Source organism: Camelus bactrianus, chromosome 2 (genome assembly GCF_048773025.1).
Source record: "Camelus bactrianus isolate YW-2024 breed Bactrian camel chromosome 2, ASM4877302v1, whole genome shotgun sequence".
Lineage (NCBI taxonomy): Eukaryota > Metazoa > Chordata > Mammalia > Artiodactyla > Camelidae > Camelus > Camelus bactrianus.
The window spans coordinates 99520001-99542207 of NC_133540.1; the positions used below are offsets into that span (position 1 = coordinate 99520001).

General features: G+C 33.6%; 1 protein-coding gene across 1 annotated transcript in view; it reads left to right on the plus strand.

Annotated features, from left to right (window-relative positions):
* Positions 1–14830, plus strand: part of CHIC2 (cysteine rich hydrophobic domain 2) — a 56883-nt gene extending 42053 nt beyond the window's left edge. The window contains exons 4-6 of the mRNA XM_010966091.3: positions 161–217; positions 384–443; positions 3707–14830. Coding sequence (XP_010964393.1) covers positions 161–217; positions 384–443; positions 3707–3757 — 168 coding nt within the window. The 3' untranslated portion in view covers positions 3758–14830. The remainder of the gene's footprint in view (positions 1–160; positions 218–383; positions 444–3706) is intronic.
* The last annotated feature ends 7377 nt before the right edge of the window (positions 14831–22207 follow it).

The following is a 22207-nucleotide window of genomic DNA, read 5'->3' on the forward strand; positions in this document are numbered from 1 at the left end:
GTTCAGGCTGCTGTTTAGTGCTGGAGCTGTGACAGTGTTCCAGGCTGCTCTTTACTCCATTCCTGTCTTAATACTTCTCCTTTTCACACAGAAAGCAGCTGCAAAACAAAGTTTTTCTAAATCCAGTCAAGAGTAAACTTTTTTCTCATTTGTCTTCCAGACACGAAGATCGATTGAGAAGTTATTAGAATGGGAAAACAATAGGTTATACCACAAGGTGAGTACCACAGGGAGCAGCTTCGTACTGTTGGGGTCTGAATTGCACAGTATGGAAACAGATGCTTTTGTTGAACTAAAAATATGAAAGGTGGACAAATGGGTTAGTCTGTGTGCTGCAGTAAAATAGAGCTCATTTTTCTTCTTTTACTCTCTTACTTGTCTAGCTGTGTTTGCACTGGAGACTGAGCAAAAGGAAATGTGAAACGAATAACATGATGGAATATGTAAGTTAAAGGGCTGTTTTGTGAGTTTCTCTATTAAATGATCATTTATTTTGCTTCTGATCTTATTCTTTCCATGATTATTAATCAGCAAAGGTGTCAGGAGCTTAATCTCCTGAGTGCAAGGATTTTCTACGGTTCACAGATGCACGGTTTCATGTGCAAGACTGATTTATAAAGTTATGAATGACTTGAAAACAAGGCTTCACTGTGTTCTGAAAAATAATAAATTAATTGCCAAGATAAAATAGCCTGAACGTGTGTTGATGGAGTGTGAAATTTTAGATGCTGTATAAAGAATAACCACAACTTTGGTTACGCAGCAAGTCAGATATGGCTTTTTTATATAATGCTAATCAGGTTTCCAAGTATGGAAGAAAACCTTTCAGCCAAGCCGTTGGAGCTTAAGAAACCTTTAGCCTTTATAGATTTTAACTGCCCATACCTCAGTGGCCTTTAGAGAATCTTTCAAAGTGTTATTAGAATATTATTCTGTAAAAATTATCTTCAAAGTAAACAGGAGATGAGATGTTGCTCAGCTTGTGTTTATTCTTTAAAAGATACCAGATGGGCACATGAATACAATGGATTTTGGAACTTAGAATGGGATTTAATTTACTGATTCTTTGATTTACTTGAACAATTTTTCTCTTTGAAAAGTTCAGAATAGTTTGGAAAATTATAAATCATTATTTATTCTCCCTTGAGCTTGGGTGTTTTATTTTAAATATGGGAAGATTATTATATTAAAAGAAAAGGATTTAAGGTAGAGTGAAGTACCTGGCAAATAATTTCTCACAAATTTTGTCTATTCTTTCAAACAATATAGCCATCATAGGTAATATATATATATATATATGTGTGTGTGTGTGTGTGTGTGTGTTGTGTGTGTTGTGTGTGTTGTGTGTATAAAAGATTGATTAAAACAATGCTTAAATAGTTGGAAATTACCATAAAATCATTTTCTATGTAGCATTTTCTCTTTCATTATCACACAGTCAAATCCCATTTCTAGCCTTGAACATAAAAGATTTCTTAAAAATGTCTTTTTTCATAGAATAACTCTATTCAGAGAAGGAGATAATGTAGATTTTATCATTATCTATTATATCAAACTTGTTAATTTATGATGATGAGAAATACACTTGATACTTCTTTAGTAAAAGCACAAAGAACTTGTTTTGAGACTGACTTATAAAACTGTTAGTCTCATATTTTCATCATAGATATAAGAGAGTAGGTGTTTTGCAAGTAGGGATGGACATGTAAAGAGATTTTGTGAAAAAGTATTTGCTGTATTTATAAGCTCAAAGTTTAAAAAGGAGGCTTTTTATTTATTTATTTTGCATATTTCCAAATTTACTTTGGAAGAGAAAACAAAAGTTATTCGTAGTGTTTTTATTTCCAGATAGAACTATATGAATGTAATTGATTCATAAAGTGTGCTCATTATATTCATGTTTATTTTTATGATTTTCTATTATTAGCTAAAAGTAAAATAATTTAACCTTGTAAAACATTCTGAACCATGTGCTCTGTTTGTAAAACAGTTTCCTTTAATTTATCATGAATTTTTACATAAACACTTCTACTAAAGCCATTATATTATTTTTTACACCATCATAGAAGACATCCAGAAGAATAGGTTAAAAATACATTAAAATTGCTTTAAAATATATTTTTTCTAAGTTTTCTCAGAGTATATATATTTGTGATATTTGAATGGGGGAAAACATAATTTTAAAAACTTCCTAAAAGTAATTTTGAAAAGATAAGGTAGTAAATAATCTACCATGTATTTGACCTCAACTTTTCTTTATAGAAATTTATTTTGTTAGTTAAAGGAAAATAATGTTCCTCCATTATATTTTGAATATTTGAGTCAATCTCTGAAAAATACTAACTTGATACCAACTTTTCTTTTTATTCAGATATGATAGAGCAGTATGATCTAGAAGAAATCAGACAAGTGGTCAGTTTCTGTGTGTGGCTTCTAAAGGAAAAAAGTTTGTAGGATATATTCTTTAAAAACTAGTAGTAATTCAAATATAGTCAAAGATAGCCTTTAATTTACATTATGTAGTATATACTGTAAATGTAATTTAATCAGCAAATTTTAGAGCTGCAAAGAATCTTCTCATCTAGTTCAATTCCCTTATTTTATAGATGAGGAAACTGAGAAACAGGAGACTCTAGCTCAAATAAGGAAGCTGAATAGGAAGCTAGTGAACATTTTGTAAGCAAGTCACAGATCAGGAGAGTGGCAAAGAGGGTGCCTAAGGCTTAGTGCAGGATAAGTCCACTAGGAGAGGAATATTTTTGAGCCATGTATCGAAATGCCTTCTTTATTGGGACAGATCAAAGGCCAGGAGAACTGAAGGGTGAAAATGAAGGTTTCTGGCCCAAATGGCTAAATGTAGAAGAGTGTCCAAACCTGGAGGTCATCTCAAGACATAGTTACTGAAAAAGAATTGAGGAGTTCGCCAAACTTGGAAGCTGTTCAAATAAAAAAAAAAATTTTTTTTTTTTTTTGGCATCTGTTCCATACAGAGTTAAGACATGGGGAAGAATTGATAATAATTTAAGATAGTTCTGAGTTTGGAATAAAAATTAGCTCTGGTCAGTTTGTGTCTTTCTTTGTTACTGTGTTTTGTTTTTGTTTTGTTTTGTTCCCTTTAGTTTCCTAGTAAAGTGTCCTTTGGAATGAATTTTAACATTTAAATTTGCAAACCTGAGAAGAAAAGGATGTTTAAAAAAAAAAGAGAGATAACACTCTTTGTCTAGAGATCACATATCCTGATACAGTAAAATGAGAGTAAGTCTAAGAACTTAAAGACCAATGGAATTGGGCTTTAGATAAAAGGGAAGAAGGTTGAAGAAGTAAATATTGAGTCAACTGCAACCACAATAGGGCAGTAGAAGGGGCAAGGCTTTGGAGGTAAGACAGTCCTTTGTTCAAATACTGATTTCACAATCCATAATATTATACTTCTTGGATCATCAGTTTTCTCTATAAAATGAGGATGATAATACTTGCCTTATAAAAAATTGTTGAGATTAAATAGGTGTATATAGTATGAAACACTTGGTATGTAGTTAGTCCTCAGTAAATGCTAGCTCCTTTTTCTCATTCATTCATACATGCATTCTCCTGTTTGTCAGAGGAACTATCAAAATCATTTTAAGTGATGGAATATAACTGAAATTTTTTTTTAAGATAAAAATCCTTTAAAATCTTTTTAAAACTTTTTTTTCTCCTTCTACAGGTCATCCTCATAGAATTTTTACCAAAGACACCGATTTTTCGACCAGATTAGCATTTACTTTATTTATAGAGACTTTCCAAGTATGTTGTCTTTCCAATGGTGCCTTGCTTGGTGCTCTCCTGGTGGTGACATAACATTGGTTCTACAGAATCGTGTGGTGTTTTTTTCTGGTTTTTTTTTTTTTTTTTCAATAACCGCATGTTCTAAGTGTGCATTTTTGTCAAACTTTGCAACAGTTATTTCATACAGATGTTTAATACTTAAGTTATTGTGCTCTTTTCTGTTATGTATTCTGATTTTAAGGATTACTTTTTTGTATTATCAAAAAAATACATTTGAACTTAGCATAAAACATGGCTAGCCTTTTTTATTTTACCACCAAGGTACACAGAGTCCTTTATTTATTAATTCCTTAATATAGAAAAAGACCTTTGTAAGGCTCTACTTATATATTCTAGCAAGCACACTCTTTGCATTATTTTTCTTGCTTTTAAAATTTAATGTAGTTATTATTTTTAAATAGTTTTCTTTGATAGCTTTTTGAAACCTAACACATTCTTTCTCATACAATTCCTAATGCTCTGTTTACAACAGAAATATCTGTAACGTTATGAAGACCTGTCAAAAAGTTTTGAAAGTATTTCTGTCTTCAAAAGTAGCAAGGCAGAATTAAATTATTTTCATTAGAATATACAAATCAGTGAATGATATGCATGCATCTAATGGTTACTGGAGCTCAGGATCACAAAATATAGTAGCATTACAATCTGTATATTTTTGATCAAGATGGTATTAATAATGGCCTTATTTGGTTACTTTCTATTGTTTATCAAATCTTATATACAGAAGTATAAAAATATTCCCTTAAAAATTCTAAGGAAAATATTTCTCCCAATTTAACACAATTGTAGAATGGGCATATGTTTCTGAAAAGTTTTTGAAAGAAAGCTAAAGTTCTAGAATTACAGTAAGCTGGTGTTTAATACCCCATTCATATTTAAAAACAGATTATTGCTAAAAAAAAATAGAGGACATATTTAGTACTGTTTTTATCCACTAGTTTGCTTTCAGTCCAGTTATGTATACTTTTTTGATTGAGATTGTAACATCTAAGTTTGAATCAGATCAGCTTATTTCTTTAAAATATATACAAACATACATTTTTTTCTCCTTTTGGTTGTACATATCTCCATGCATTTTAAAACTTTCTAAATTTCTGAATGGCCTATCTGTAAATTTTTGTTTTTATAAACCTGGAATTATACAAATTTTATGTGTGTCAAGAACTTGTTCCATATGACTGTGGTATCGAGCAATAATGTGAATAACTTTTGAAATTATATAAACTATGCTAATTTGTATTAAGAATTGGTACCACTATATAATACCTTTTTTCCCTTTATTAAACCTTTTAAATACCAGTTTCATTAATTTATATATATCTGTATTTTTAAAAAGTATTTCTTTGTACTTCTCCAAAGTACTGTAATTCTATAAAAATTTGAATAGTTGAATGCCAGTATCTTATATCCTATATCAGACATTAGGAACTATTTTAAAAACTAAGAAAACTAAGTTTCTTTTTTTTTTTTTTTTTTTTTTGGTCTGAGATTTATTTGTTTCCATTGCCCAGCAAGACACTTACCAACTTGAATTTATAAAACACTTTTCCTTTGAAAAGCTCAAAGTACCAAGAATTCAAACACTTCTCACTTTATTTACGGTGTATCTTGGGTGTATCCTGTCTCCTTAAAGTAGTGCAATTAAAAGATAACACTGTTCAGACTCTAGTGTTCCTCTGTGGTTTCAGTGTGATGTAGCATTGTTGTATGAAGGATGCTAATTCTGCCTCAGGATTTATAACGAGCAGAATAACATGACTGCAGACTATGCGGCACAGGTTTCCAAATCTAAAGTTTTGTGAACTGAGCGAGCACCATACTAATCAGCTTTAAAGGAAGAACTACATCTATTTAGGCATTTTTTTTTCTCTTATTATTATTCTGTAAATTGTAATTTTAACATTATGTTCCCAGAATATTTTTAACAAAAAGATGATTTTCATACTTGATAATGTTAAGTACAGGATTTTAAAAAGCTTTTCTAATTTTATTGAGAAGTATATCAGTTGCTTAAAGATTCCCTAGAATTGGGCACACTTATATTTCTAACGAATGTGTAGAAAAGAGCTGTGAATGCTTAATATGTGGCATTACCATAATCCAGTCACGCTTTGAGAGGTTAGATTTCTATACTTGGGATTTCATTAGTAGCTGCCAGCGTAAGCACTCTGGTTTATCCTTTCTTGAATCATAAATTTAAGTGCCCATGTTACTGGAAATTAGAAATGTCAGAGATGCCTGTGCTATGTGAACATTAGTTCAAAGGAAATGTTTGAAATGATGATTGCTCTTCAGTTACTGTTTTCTGACTTACAAGTTTGTGAGACTTGAACCATACTTATAAAACTGTCCAAGAATAGGTATTGTCAGCAGAAAATCTAATTGCGGATTTTACGTGGGCTATGTGAAAAACTTACGATCTTTGTTCTTATGTTACTGGTGTTTTGCAATTAGTCTAGGATTCTTGTGTAGAAACATTCCTTTATCAAATAATGCACTTTGCAGACCCTATTATATTTTAGTACATGACTCTTGTATATCTGAGTTAAAATATATACTCCAAAACCTAATGACTATAGTAAAACTGAATTGACATATTTAGCTTTTAAGGTAGATATGCCCCTCTCTCACAAGATGGTCACCTTACCTATATAAAATGGTCATCAGATGCTTTATTAAGACTCTTTAGTGACTAGGTTTTATCCATTTAAAATACGAACGTGTGTTTTGGCCTAAAATCAAAAAGTGTTCAAACCTTAAATACCAGTAAACAATTTCCTTTCCTTACTAGAAAAACCTAGTTTTGTAATTGAATGATTTTAAATCAGGAAGAACCACAACTTGCTCCATGGTTGCATTTTCAGTGTTATTTGTAGAGAGCTTCTGATTGCTTCTTTATGTTAGTGGACACAAGCTGACCATATAAAAACTTGACACATTCCATATCTGTCTTTGGTTATAGAAAAATGATATTAAGTAGTAAAATACAGTGAGACCCATAGTTGCATGAGTTCAAACTATACTAGTGTTATTTAATATTCTGTATACAGACTGTTTGAACTTTCATGGTATTTTCTTCGCGATTATGACTATTAGCTGCTTGCCTGATGTTTTACTGTAAATATTTGCTTTGGCTCAGCTATTGGTCAGTATACTAAATCAGAAGTACATATGTTTTAAAACTGTCTTTGATGGAATTTCAGCATCTAGTCCTGGACTCTTTCCTTCTCCTATCCCACTGAAGCACTGTGGGTTCTTTTGTTGCCCTCTTGATCTCCAGAGTCTTCACCCAGGCGTGGACATAGTTTAGAATTGCCTTTCTGTCTTCCTTCCCCAAAGCTCCCAGTAAGAATGTTAATGTTTTTGCATTCTTAGCTAGGTGTTTAGGAGGCCAGTTAATGTGAGTCAGTCACATTAAGTGATGAATGGCTGACATTCTGAATTCTGCTTAAGTGGTACTTTCATCTTTAAAAGGGAATTTCTTAACTTAAATTTCCAATTGGTGCAGTGGTACAGTTTGTGTTTTCCTTTTCAACAGACCCTACTTTACAGTCCACTCTTTACAGGAAGGGAGTAATAGGATGGTTGCATATGGGGCTTCTCAAACCAGTATTTCTGAAGAAATCTGATTTATGTCTAGCATTAGGGCAGAAAGAATCGGCTTAAGACCAATCCCAGATCAAACTATTAGTTATCCATAATAGTTTATGTTTAAATAAATACTCTTTTAAAATAAATAAAGCAACTCCTAATTTCTTATAGATACAATAGCCTACTTTATCTTGTTTTTTAGGAACTACTGTATATAAATTGAGATTTGAAGATTTGTCTTTAAATCTTGAGTTATCTTGTTCTGTACATTTACAAAGATTTTTAGGTAATTTAAGAGAAACATAAATATTATTTACATTATTAGTCATAATTCTGTGTACTGGTTTCTGTTATAGGGAGCAGTCACCCCCTCAACCCATCCCATGCTAAATTGAAACAACAGGTTGTAGCCTTAATAGACAGTTCTGAAAACAGAAATTCAGATTGCTAATTCTGAATTTGGATTGATTTCTGATGTTCTGCAAGATCACCAAGTTACTTGGCCTCTTTGCTTCTCATTTTCACAGAAGGAGGATACTATGACTACCTCATATTTTTAAATCATTTATTTTACTGTTATTCATTAAATGCTATACAGAATTAAGTAGCTAGATGTTCAACAGTAATGGTTGAGTGGCTTTTTTGACTTATTTACAATATCAGCAGAAACTTGAGTTATCAAATTTTGCATTTAAAATTTAAGAGTACTCCCTATATGTACTTAAAATTAAGTTTTGCATGCTTAAAAATCAGGTAAACATTAAATAGAATACTTGAGAAAAGTTTCTTTTTAATAAAAGCTTTTAAAATATAGTCACATCTCTGATATGTAAGCAAAATCATGCCCTTTTTTGGTTTGTTTTTAACATTTCCTCTACTTCATAAACATGGTGCTCTGAATTTGAGAGTTGACTGCTTTTTTCTCTTCATGAAAAATAGACGGTATGTTGTTTCCCTAGCTCTTTATCTCAGAAATATTTCAGTGAACTAACTATACCAGGTAATTCTTAATTTTGGCAGATGAGCTGTCTAGTCTTTTTTTTTTAAAGAGACAATGTCACCCAACCTTCAAGACTAGATAAGTAAATTTTCAGTGCTCCTGTCTGTTGGACCATAATGTCTCCTCAAACTGCAGATTTTTTCTCTCCTGTTATTTTACCTACTGATTCTTAATTTAATAAAACTGGTTCAATTCTTTCTCAATATAAATGCTACATAGATTTAAAATGTTTTAGAAGGAAAGAGCATTCTATTTCCTCAAGAAACCTTTTGTACAAATTAAAGACCACTTCCTCTTCCTTCTCTTCATAGCAGCTTATTTAATTGGATAATTACAACAGTCTCATTGCATTGCCACGAAGTCTTCATAAACATGAGTTTGTTTTAACTAAAGTTATCAAAGCCCTTTTAACGTGTCTATTTCTTTTTACATTTGTTAGCGCTATGACATTTTGCCCTCTCAGGAAAGTTAAGCATTCCAGTGGCAGTGGAAGCATGGTAGACATGACTGAAAGTAACATGCTGGCTGAGAGAAATAACTGCATTGCTGCCCTACACTTTGATTTACGAAGGTGAAGGTTATGCAATGGCCAGGAATTGCACGTGGCTTTATACTTCCTTTTATGCATTCTTTATGTATTACGATAGAAATTATTTTTTAAAGCAAAATATTACTCTAGAGTTTTCTTCTTCTATCATGTCCTTTTGAGAAGATAATAAAAGAGACCACCTTGAATACAGTATTCTTTGATTTATCTTTTATAGTTTTAAGTGTGATAATTAAACAATCTGAAAAGTACCAAATAAAGGATTTTAGGAATTTGTTCCTATGTTTTTGATGAGCATGGAGTAGTTTTCAAATAAAGTAATTCATCAGAAATTTCTGATGGATGAGCAATTATGCAGACCCAAGATCAGGGTCCCTATTAATCATACTTTCAGATAATTCTAATTACATCTAGGTAAGTCTGCTAACATTAAAAAAAAGAAAGTTGCACCATCTCAGGACCTGGCACATAGCAGATATCCAGTGTTTGTTACATAAATAAATTTAATTCAATCCAGAAAAATGGAAGTAATTTAGTAAAATACACAGTTGAATTTTAAAGGTATGTATTATATTTTTCTTTCATTATTAAGAAATTAAAGCCATTGCCAAACAAGTACCATGTTTTTGTTAAGATGAGATTTTCCCTTTGGTTAGATAAAAATTTGTTTGCCTTTATAGTTATGAAAAAATATGTATTTGAGGTGGCTTTTTGTCCATTGTTGGTTGCAGTATATTTATTTAGTCTTATAAAATTAAGTCTTCTTTGACATGGTTTTTCCAGTAAACAAATGGAGCTAGGGGATTTTTTTTTTTTTTAATTTTACTTTATCTAGTTGAGTTTTTGTTGCTTTGCCTAGTTGAGTTTTTATTGTTACTCTGCTGTAACACAGGACTTCAGCACATGATTTTATGCTCAAAACCGAAATATGAGCTAATTCACAGCATTTGGTCTCTAAAGACTATAATATGTTAAGTAAACTTTTAAGCTAATTTAGGTGACATTGGAAAAGGGAGTCTAAAATTTAGAAATCAAATCACTTTAAAGGAAATTGACCAAACTTAATCACATCTATTGAAATGACCATGTGAATGAACACACAAACATATTTCTTCTATAAACATGACCTGTACAAATTTCTGGGAATAAAACATCTGACATTATAAATATGAGTTTAGGAGCTATAAGCAATACACTTATAAAAGAAAATTTTATATTATTGTGTTCATGAACTCACTTTATAGTTAGAAAAAAGAAGAGGAAAAAATACAACTTACATACTACCTTTTTTCCCTCTAGAGATCTTAAGTTTTCCCTAAATTTAAAAAGCCAGTAGAGCTATATTACATAGAGTTCTTGATTATCCTTTTTAGGCTTAGCATTGGTTTTTAAGTTTTCAGGAGGAAACAGAAATAATTCTAATCATGATCCCTGCAAATACACATATTTAGCAGTATTTAGCTGAAGTTTATCTATTGCATTGTATGAAATGACTATTTATCATATAAACTTTTTTTTTTTCATTTGATTTGATTGACCCAGATTCTAGTGCAAACCTTTAAAAAGTAGTTCCATATATATGGAAAAATGTATGTGCGTGTATACATACACATAATTCTAAAATAAAGTAATTGTAACTCAGTTCACTAAGATATCTTTTTGCAGTAGGCAGTTAAGATGCATTTATACTCCATCACCTGGATTGTTTTAGTAAAAGTACAAAATGACAATTGATTCTATTCAAAACATTTAAAAACTAAGGGAAATTTGTGTTCGTGGATTATTTTTTTTCCTTGAATCATCTCAGTATTGTAGTTTTAAAAGGATTGATTTATTTTCTGAATTTCTATTCTTTTATTCACTTTTTTTTTCTTCCTGACAAGAAAAATGTGAGAGTTCTCAGAAGTATATTAAGTTTCCCTTTCCACAGTTGGAAACCTAAGCAAAAATGCCATTACTGCTTGTAGAAGTTACTATCGTAGAATCCATCACAGAAAGCCCAAAAGATAGTCCAACCTTTTGTACCTACAGTCTTAGATATTGTTAGATGGCCATTCAGTTTTCTTTACATTGTGTGTGAGATGAATATTTCTTAAGACTTTTTTGTTTGCTTTACTAAAGAAATCAACGAAGGGAAAAAAAAAAAACCCAAAAAAACAAAACAAACAAAAAACACCCTGTAACTCATGTGAAGCATGCAGGGTGTTGTAATTTCAGTTTGCAAAGCGGTGTGATACAATGTTGCTGAGCCAAAAGCACACGATAGATTTAATGTAACCAATTGTGTACTTTTGAAAAAAAGAGTAACTGTTCCCTGTGAGTTAATTTTGGATTTTTTCAAAATCTCTCTTTTAGGCTTTGTGCTGGATTCTTCCAGACAAATGCGTATTCCATGTGGGCCACTGTTCTGCTAAATGCTCTCAGTTCTCCTTTTGCAATCAAGATTATGTTGCTAAGGAGATTTTGCTTTTATTGGTGCCATTGATTTGTGTTAATACGTTTTGAATACCACTCCGTATTCTTCTGTAGACAAGGCCAAAAGAAAAACTTCCCCGAGTTTTCCAATTTACATTACAAATGGAGCGGTGGTGTAATGAAGCCGATATAAAGTGGGCAGTTGAAAGGGAACTAAAGAAGGGCACTCAAGTGAGAAATGAAGAAATGTGCCGAGTGTAGTCTGTGGGCTGCCTTCTTCGGTCCAGCTGCAGGAACTGGCTCTGGCCAGAGGTAGAGTGAGTGAGCACCTCCCTCTGCAAAGACCACCCACTTTTTGGAGCCCAGTCTGGCATACCATAGATTACCTCATTGACTAATATAGGGCCATTTTACAAAGTGTGAAACTCTTCTGAAGTGGCAAAGAGATGGTTCTCTCTCACCCCTAAATCTCTTTTTGAGTCCTTTCTAGAGCATGACTGAGGCTAGACTTTCTATAGCTTATGACCTTAAGTTGTCCTTAAAGGATACCCTGTGGATGATTGTAAGGACTAGCATATTCAAATATTGTTTGTATGTCTCTAGATGTGGAAGATGTTAACTCGATGAAATGGAAGGTTTTAGCTATATGTTCCTTACTTTGTATCATATTCAAGAATCCAGACACTGTCGTCTTACTTTAAAAAAAAAAAAAAAAAAAGCCCTCAAATGTTCTGCTGTGAATGGAAGGAGAATCCAACTTGACATGTCTTGAATCAGTGAAGTGATTTACTTACATTATAGTATCTGAAGGTATTAAAGGATACATTTGTGGCACAGTCATATCCCTTTAGTGGTTTACATTGATCAAACAGGCTTGTAGTTTTGTTATGTTTGTTTTTAAATCAAAGCAAAAATACTGCACTGATACAATCTGAAGAGTTTTTAGACATTTTAAATTAGAAATGTCAAAAATAATATACTAGAAACTATGAAAAAAATTACTACACAAGTTTGGGGAAATTAAAATCTGATCACAAAGGAAGCATCTCAAGTGTTAAAAGAAGAAGCCTGCATTATTCAGAGATGAAAAATGGCTGTTTCTGTCAAAATAATTTATTAATAACTTCAGCAAAATAAAAGTCTAAATTATCCATCCTTTAATGTTGTATGATCTGGGCAAGAAGCAAAAATTGAAGAGGCATTTTGCTAGCAGTGGCAAATATGAAATTTATAAAAACATCTGAAAGTGGAATCTTTAATTCCTTTATTTATAGTTCTCTTCAGTAGATTTTTCTCCCAAAGATGCTCAGCAGGTACTGTGCTTCATGGTTAAGATCCCAACTTCCAGACTAAATGTGGGAAGAATTTTTATCTTACATCCCAAAATCTTGGTACATTTGTACTTGTTTTTTTCTCCTGTAATTTTAAAAAGCATTTAAAATTAATTAACTGGAGCTTTAAAGACTAAAGTCAGAAAATACAGGGTGAATTTGTATTTTTGACCTGGTATTTTTGGCTGTATTTGTCAATGGTTTCTACGTTAATGATACCATTCTTCCATGGTATAATCTTAAATTTAAATTGTATTATAGGTAAAAGGTAATGAGACATATACTAATATTTTTATGCTATATATTGAGAGCATTTTTTTTCAAATTGGAATTAATCTATTGAAACTGACTTTTAAATTACTTTAAACTTATGCTTGGAAAGCTTAACCTGAAGAGGTAGGCAAACCTATTCCGTTCATGTACATAAAACAAGTGATACAGCTTTATTCTGAGCATTAAACATGTAACAAAAACTCATGAAATTATTTTCCAAAGACAGGTAAAATTTACCGGAGGTATTCTAAGATTTATGAACTCTGAAGATTCAGCTGTTTATAGTCTTCTGTTTGTAACATACCATACCTGCTGGAAGGTATTTTTGTAAAAGAATGCAAGTGTGAGAGATCAACCATTCTGCCCAGATTGTCTGACCAATATTTCTTCTATCTGCTGCTTAGAGCAAAGATTAGTTAGGTGATTTATAAATACATGGTATTTAAATACTATCAAAAGCATCAACAGTTAGGCTGCATCAGGAAAGAGCTTTGCAGAAAGTGTGTGTAGGAAAGTTCTGTCTTCTTTTCCAGTTTTGTCAGCACTAAGTCTTGCCCTTTAGCCATATACCCCCCATCCATTTTTAAAAAGGTAGAATCTCCGAGCTGAAAGAAACCCCAAAGGTGCCCAGTGGGAATGTGCCTTGAAATCCTGGGGAGTTTTTTGTTTTTTGGTTTTTTTCAAATACACTTGGCTGTACTCTCCCCCCATTAGAATTGGGAGGAGAGTGAAGGAGAGCGTATATGTATTTTGAAATTTTTTTCTCAATTATGATGACATTGTCCCTTCCTATTGTAACCTTATAATGGACTCTCATTTATCTACGTTCATGGATTGTTAGTGATAGAGCTCATGTGGGGGTCTTTCCTGCAGTAAATACTATAAATAGAATTTTCCTTTTTGCAAATATAGGTGTTAAAAAAAATTCCTAAAAGTTATCATTTGAAGTCCAGAAAGCATTATCAAAATTGATTCTTTGCAACTGAAAGACTATCATCTATGCCTTGAACACCTAAAGGCAAATTGTTGAAACAAAACAAAACAAAAACAAAAAAAACAAAGGGGGAAAAAGCCCAAAAAACCCCACCAAATTCCTTGTCTCTTAAGTGATAAAATTTCAGCTCTGTCTACTGCCCAACCTGAGAACTGTGACTTAAACATTTAATTATTTGTTGCTGGTGCATGTGAAAACATTTAGAATGGCTGGCAGCCTACCAGACCCAGAGTTAAACATTCTCCAGTCTGACTAGACTGCTGGGTAGCCAACTTCACATCAGATTAAACACATTCTCTTCCTAATGAATAGCTTGGAACCCAAAAAATTGATTTTGTTAAAAAAAAAAAAAAAGCAAGGGGTGTGTTGTTTTCTAAATTAAAATTATTTTACATTTTACTGACAGTATTCTAATTATGATTGTCAAATGTATTTTCTTTGGTGGTGGTGAGATGGAAGAGAAATGGACAATGAGGGACTTTTCATACTAAGAAAATTGAAAAAGGACTCCAACAAGGTTGGACACAATGCAGCCTAGAGATGAACATTCATGAATTTTGTACAGAAAAAATTTACATTTGATTAACATTTTAAATTACAAAGGCAGGTCTACAAATACCAATTTGCGTGTGTGTGTTCTCATTGCATTTTCCAAGCAAATGGTGAATAATGTAATGCTAACTATATTCTGTTTCCTTACCATTAATTTCCCTTTTTATTTTAAAGTGTAAGCTAACTGTACTGTGTAGTAATGTTAATTTCAGTGAACTGTACTTAATGTTATCTGTAGATCTATGCACACAAACTCTATGTAATGTTCCCTTATGTAATAAATGCTTCCGGATAATGAAGGGTACTTTGAGCATCATTGCTCAGCTGTGTGGTAAACTAGTTCTCTGCAGACTTGCCATTCTAGTTCTGCATCCACATGGACAGAAGTCAACTGTCTTGATAGTGAATGACAACATGAAACTGTAGTATTTGATGATCAACATTCACTAGACTAAGATACAATTATTCAACTCTTAGTTTGCCATTCTTTCAAATATGTTATACTTTGGGAAGTTCTGTGAAATTACACAGAATCTAAAAGGGTTGTAGAGGAAACAATGACTGACTATGTAATGAAATGTTGGAATTAAGAACTATGTGCTTAAGGGAGCTCTGTCCAGCAGGCTGCCGGTTGAGGGTAATTGACAAGCAGGTGCCTGAAAAAATGACAGGAAAGGCCTTATTTTTAGTTACTGGCATCAATAATAATGATTTTATGGCTTTAGGCCATGATTGAAGAAGATATTTTCTGGGAGTAAAGTAAGTATATCATGAATTTAAAGAGTATTAACTCTTTCAACTGCAGGAAGTTACAACATATAAAAATTTTTCTTTAATGACTGAAAAGTTTTTGATCAGAATCTCTCAGTTAAGAACTTGTTCTTGTGCAGTTTGAAATTTTAGCAACTTTTTAAAAAATTAGCTTTAGGTGTTTTTTTATAAAGGAAAACTAAAGTATACATTAAAAATTACAGAATGTTTAATACTTTATGAATGTGCTTTTTCTTTTATTGAATGTCTGGAGCACTGTCAGAAACTTAGTTTTGAAGTTCTCTTGAGGAAGCAGCATTAGTGAACAATATTGATGTTGCAGGATTACTGAACTCTGACAGCTGTCTTTCTTACACTGTCTTCTTCCAGCACATAACTATGCTTCAAATCTGCTACAATTCTTAAATGCCACATTTTCAAACATGAAAGGTAAACATGAATAATTTCTTGGTTATCTCCTTTGTTCCTCTATTAAACTGCCCTGATTTACTCATCAAAATTGCATTCTTGGAATGAATTTATATCAAGATCACGAATGAAGTTGATCAAATCATTCAAAATCAGTTGGAGAATGTTTTTAATTACGTAGGAAGATGAAGTACAGGAGCTGGCATTGTTGAAACCTAGAGACTTAAATAGTATGTTAAAATTTGTTTATGCTTTTTAAAAATTTTGTTTAAAGTAAGATCAATTGGGATAATATTTAAATAACTTAAAATAAGAAGAATAAAAGAAAAATGATGTTTTAAGTAATTCAAAATATTGGCCAGAGATAGAAAGTCAGTGTTAGTCCTGCCTTGAAATAACATTTAGATTTCAGAATTTGAGTTTTATGTTTGTTTTGACATAAGGGTTATTTTGCATTCTCCAACAAAAGACAGTTTAAGGCTTTGAACTTTCTGAAACTGCTAGATGTAATTAAGTTTGTTTTAATTATTCTATAGAAATAAAAAGAATGTTAAACATATTTCAAACAAGATAGAGTTTACTCTTGGAGCAAATTACCTTTCAAAGATACCACTTTCTCAAAAAGAGGAAGGGGAAACAAATTTTAAAAAGTTATTGTCATTTTAGTGCCACTTTAAGCATGTGTTTTGACCCCAATCTTATTCTTAACAATTTTGAAATAGATGATTAGCTTGTTCTTTTTCCTGAAACAAAAAAGTAATCCATCTCTATTTTTTAAATCTACTTTTAAAAGCTGCCCTATAAATATACTTTTTTTATAGGAGTGTCCATTACATTTAAGTAGATAAATAAGTTGCCCCTTAATTATTTCACACTAACTCTATGACTTTATTTTGTTACTTCCAACAATTACATTTTTAGCTTTAAAAAATACTTTTATCAAATTTTTTTGCATGAATTCAGAAAGTACAGTAGAGAGTAGTAGTTAGTTTCTATTCAGTTTGCATCCACAAAATAATCATTCTATTTTGAATTGTTTGGGTTTTGGTTTTGTTATTAATATTTATTTTCCTATTAGTTATCAGAGAGGTTTATGACTGCACTGTCTCCTCAAATCATGCAAACAGTGGCCTGGAATAGCAGAGGAAGACTTCCTTAAAAAACGCATCATAGTTTAGTTCCAAAGGGTGACACTTCTATAATGTAAAGACCTGTTGAACTTCTATTCCTGGATGAGAAAAATAATCCGGTTAATAAGTTATCTTCCAATCCACAATAGATTTTAGGGAAATAGTCTGAATACCAATTGTCCACCATCATGGCTAATGCATAGATTACTAAATCTTTAATGTAGATGAGTACCAGGTAACAGAGTGAAAAATGTTACTAATGAAATTGAAGATATTAGACTTTTTCTCCTTAGAGCCATACTGTAAACTGGTTTGGTGAGGGAAGGCTTTATGAAATATGTGTTAAGCTTGACCCATTTACAGGCATTGTGCCAAGTGTAAAGGATAGCAAGGGAAATAACATCTCTTCACTTCTGAAGAGTTGAGGCTGGAGGAATAAACATGTAATGTATAATAGGCACCAATAATCAAAGGAATTACTTGGTGCGGTGGAGCTACAAATGAGCAGTAAATTCTGTATTGGATGAGAAGGTCAATGAAGTCCTCAGAGGGGATAGGCAAGGTGATTTAGAAGGACCAGTTGAAAATGTACAGGTGCAGAGGCAGAGAGAGCTATAAATATGTTGCATTTGAAAAGGGTTCTGCATGACTGGAAAGTAGGGAAAGATTATCTGGTACATAGTAATTATCTCTTAAATTAATAAATTATGGGGAAACATCAAGAGATAAGGCCAGAAAAGGGAGAAGGGACATTTGTATCATGCTGACATGTTAACTCTAACCTGAAGCTATTAAAAGGATGTTTAGAAGGTAAGTGGACTTGATCATATCTCTCACTGAAGAACTCATTATTTTAGCAATAAGACCAAATAATAGGTAAGATGGAAGGAATGGAGGTGTAGAAAAAAGTTTTGACCTTTGTTTAACTGAAAGATTAGCCTTCTAACAATTCTGGATAATTATCTGGGACATTATCAAGGAATCTCTGGAGTCAAGCCTGGACTCTAATTCTAGCTTTGCCACTTTCTAGCTGTGTGACCTTGCAAATGTTACTCAACAGTTCTGTGCCTGTATTCTCATTTGTAAAATACATTTATAATAGCGCCTGTTTCCAGAAATTGCTGTGAGGATTAAATAACGTAACGTGTATATTCTACTGGCAATGCTACCCAACCTAAGACTATCAGGAACACAGGAGGAGTTGAACAAAATTGGGTTTATTACTTGTTGGAACTAACACAGTGGGGTATTGGTGGAGGTATTTCAAATGAGAGGATGCTGAAAAGGCCTAATAGGATTTGGGCTATTGTTGGATGATTTGGAAAAGTTCAAGGAAGCAAGAATTTGCTCTGAATTGCATACTCTCAAGAGGTGGGGTAATTTTATGATTGGGTATCTTATTGGATCTTGTTTAGAAGGATGGGAAGAACAAAGGGAAGTTAAAGCTGTAACTGGTAAAGCAGCATCAGTCACCTAGTATTAGGTGGGAGGAGGGTGTTTGGTATTTTGTGCTTTGCACTGTGACTTTGTTTTTAACTGTACTTAGACAAAGTTATAAAGAGGGCTTGTTTGTTTGTCTTACATCATCAGGGTAACAGAGTGACCTTGCCTGATATTGGTGTTCTGTGAGATTAAATTTATGTTCAACAAGAGAACACCAAGACCTAACTGATAGTAACAAGCCAGTTCCCAGATGCCAGGAGCTGCTTTTCTCTTCTCACCACTCAGCACAATGCCTGTCGTAAACTTAAAGCTTAAAAAATATTTCCTAAGGAATTATACTATTGAACCCAACTCTCAAATGTATTCCAACCCTAGTTTAAAGGACAGTTTGGTCTTTTTTTTGACCTACCCTATTGGCTTGTACCTTCTCACTCCTTTTCTATGTGAGGAGATTTTTCTTATGTTTTAGATTTTTACTTTGAGTTAGTATTTTTCAAGCTCAAAAAAGGATATATCAGAACGTTGAACTTATAACAACAGATTTGTCGAACATTTTTATAAAAGTTTACAAATTTAAAAATCTAATCATTCCAACATCTTCATTTTATGTGAATATAACACTGGTCGACCAACCTGTATAGTGTTTCTCATGACTGAACTTAAATATTTAGGTAGAGTACTTGTTTGTATAGTAGCTGTGTTCCCTGATACACCACGAAACCTGTTAGCCTTGTCGTTTTCTCTCTAGCACTAAGTGCAGTGTCTGGCAGAGTAAGTGTTGAAGAAATTGTTTTTGAGTAACTGAAAGAGGAAGAGAAAAGAAATTGTGCTTGGGAAGCAGAACTGAAACTAGCATATACTGAGTGGTCACTCAGCCAGGTACTATTTTAGGCATGTTAACAAAAGTTACAATGAAATTCTGGACATAAAAGTTGGTATCTCTATTCTGCAAAGGAAACTTTGACTTAAGCGGAAGATAAGTAACTTGCTCTTCTAGGAACTGATAAATAAAGCTCGATTCCAGACCTGTGTCGTTCATCATTTAATAAACACTCAGCTGGGAATTGAACTTACCAAAGCTGTCACTAGCAATTGCTGCTTTGTAATGACATCCACTTCTTCAGCCACTCTCCCTCTCTCGTAGTCCCCTGCATCTCAACTTACTTTAAACTACTCTGTGCTTGCACCTAACAGCTGAATGGGACTGGAGAAAAATCTACAACCAGTGCTAATTTCATTTTCAATTCATTACCACAAATGTCAAATATGTACTACCGAAAGATCTTACCATACTTCACAGATAACGCTTGTTCTCTTACTCTCCCAAGGTAATTTGTCATACCTTGACTTCCCACTTCAAATGTCCAGCACCAGCTTTCTCTTTCTACTGGATCTTTCCATCAGCATGCAAACATTCTCTCTGCCTCCCGTCTTTCAATAAAATAAAACTCTCCCTGGACCTCACATCCCCTTCTGCCATGTCTCGCACACCTCACAGAAATCTTCTCAAAAGCTTCCTCACATTTCAGCTTACCTCTACTGACCCTAACTAGGTTTTGGTTACCCAGTCCCCTGAAACTGCTCTTGTCAAGATTACCAAACACCTCCACTTTGCCAAACTAGTCATCACTCCTCTGTTGCTCTGAAGCATTTAGTCAGTTGACCGCTGCGTCCTCTTCATACACCACCTTCTCTTGGCTTCCCTGTCGGCTTGCTCTCCCAGCTTCTTGCTCCTTGCTGCTTGCTCCACCCATTGGCCCGAGCTCCTCCTCTTCACCCTTGAATGTTGGAGTGCTCCAGGGCTCAGGTCTAGGACTTGACTTCAGCTCTTTTCTTCTACTCAGTCTCCTCTGGTACCATCTGCATACAAATTTATATTGCCAGCTCTGAGCTTTCCATTGAGCTATAAATTTAGATATCTGGATGCCAACTTCTCTACTTAAATAACAAATAGGCATTTCACACTTAAAATGGCCAAACCAGGACTCTTGGTTTTCTCCCTGTGAAAAATGTTCTTTCTTCATTCTTCCTCACCTCAGTATATGGCATCTCCTTACACTGAGATATTCAAGTCCAGGATATTCAAAAACCCAGGATTTGTCCTTTCCCCTCCATTTCCCATACTCCCTGTCTCTACCTCAAAAATACATCATCTTCTGTTAGTTCTTATCTGAATTACTGCGATAGCCTCTCAACTATTCTTCAGCTTCCTACCTGATCTGGCTCTTGCCCACCTCTTGACATTTCCTACCACCCAGCACCCAGGCTCACCCACTGCAGTCTGGCTGAACGGTCGTACTCAAAAAGGTGAAGGGTAGTCCTCCCTTGGGGCCTTTGGTTCAGTGTTGCCTCTGCCTGGAATGACTAGCTTCTGTCACTCAGGTTTCATCACACATGTCGCTCCTTCAGTGAAACCTTTCCCAGCCATCCAGTCTGAATTAGCACTGCTGCCTGTCAGTGTCCTGCTTCATTCTCTTGGTTATACTTTTCACTGTCTGCATTGACCCTGGTCATGTTTTTGTCATTTGGTATGTCTTCTATTAGGGTATCACCCCCATGAAATTGGGGACCTTACTACTGTATTCCCAGCACTAAGAACATTGCCTGACACATAATTAAGTGCTCCATAAATATTAGTTGAATAAATATATGTATTTGTCTTAATATGAAACTAATTTCACCCCCACAGCTCTGACCCTAGGAGAATGTGCCTTGCTTCTCCCACGGCTCTGGGTGTTCCTGGCTTCATCGCCTCATTTCTTACCTTGAGAAGCTTTGCCACTCTTTTCACCTACACCAGCCGCTCTTAAAAAAATAAATAAATGAAAGTCCCCAAACTCCTCCAGAATGAAAAGAAGGATGACAGTATCTTTGAATAAACATCAGTGAGGAAGCGCATCAGTAAATTATCAATATAGACCAAAACAGGAAATAGAGACACGGTCTTAGAAATCTCCCACACGCTGGAGCTTTTGGCTTGACCCTTGACTTAAATAAGCAAGTGTGCTTTCCTGATATGGCTGATAAAAGGTAATAGACTATTATGTGATGTGAAGAGAGGTGAGACAAAGGCTTGAGTCTCCTTTGAAAACACGTAAATCTCTCATAGGCCATGATTTTATGATCCTATGAGGAAAAACACAGAAAAGCAGCGTGAGCATTTCTATCCTTTTTGCGTTTGTCCAAAGCAGTTTAGAGGATGGTCCCAAGAGTGCAGTGCTCTTTTCCAACCACAGAATAATCTTTATCTTTCTCTAAATTGTTAAATGCTTTTCTTTTTTAAGTGAGTGAAACAGTGAAACTTAGTCATTGAAAACACAACATCCTTCCTATTGTATAAAGATGTGTTTGTACCCAGTGAGTACTAAGTATTTGAAAGTGGAAAGCAGAGTCTGGTTACTACTCTTATTTACCACATCTTTTTTCCCTTTTTTCCCTTAGTCAAAATTTGCTTTCAAATATGGAAATCCTTTTGTGTCCTAAGATAGTTACTCTTAGGAAACAGCTCATGGGGTAAAATCCTATTTAGCAGTTCATAATTTAGGGTTGTCTCAAGCTAATCTGTTTAGGGTTGCTCACTTTTGCTATTAATTTTCACCAGGTCTCTGCTTCCTTAGCTGTAGAAGGGGATATTGTTCTAGTCAATATTGTTAGGGTACCAAGGCAGGTTAGGAAACCTTTAAAAATTGGTAATTTACTATTGATCAACTCACTTGATTGCTGTCTGTAAAGAAATGATTTTGAAAAGTTTTGGAATTTTACTATGTGTTCAAAACAATGCAGTAGTTTTTACTTAAATAGGCTGGGAATGGGTCATGGCGAGAGGGGTATGCTAACAATTAGTCGTGAGATTTTAATTACAACAAGAAAGATAAAATAAGCCTTTTCCTTCTTTTCTCTATTATTTGCCCATGAATTAGAATA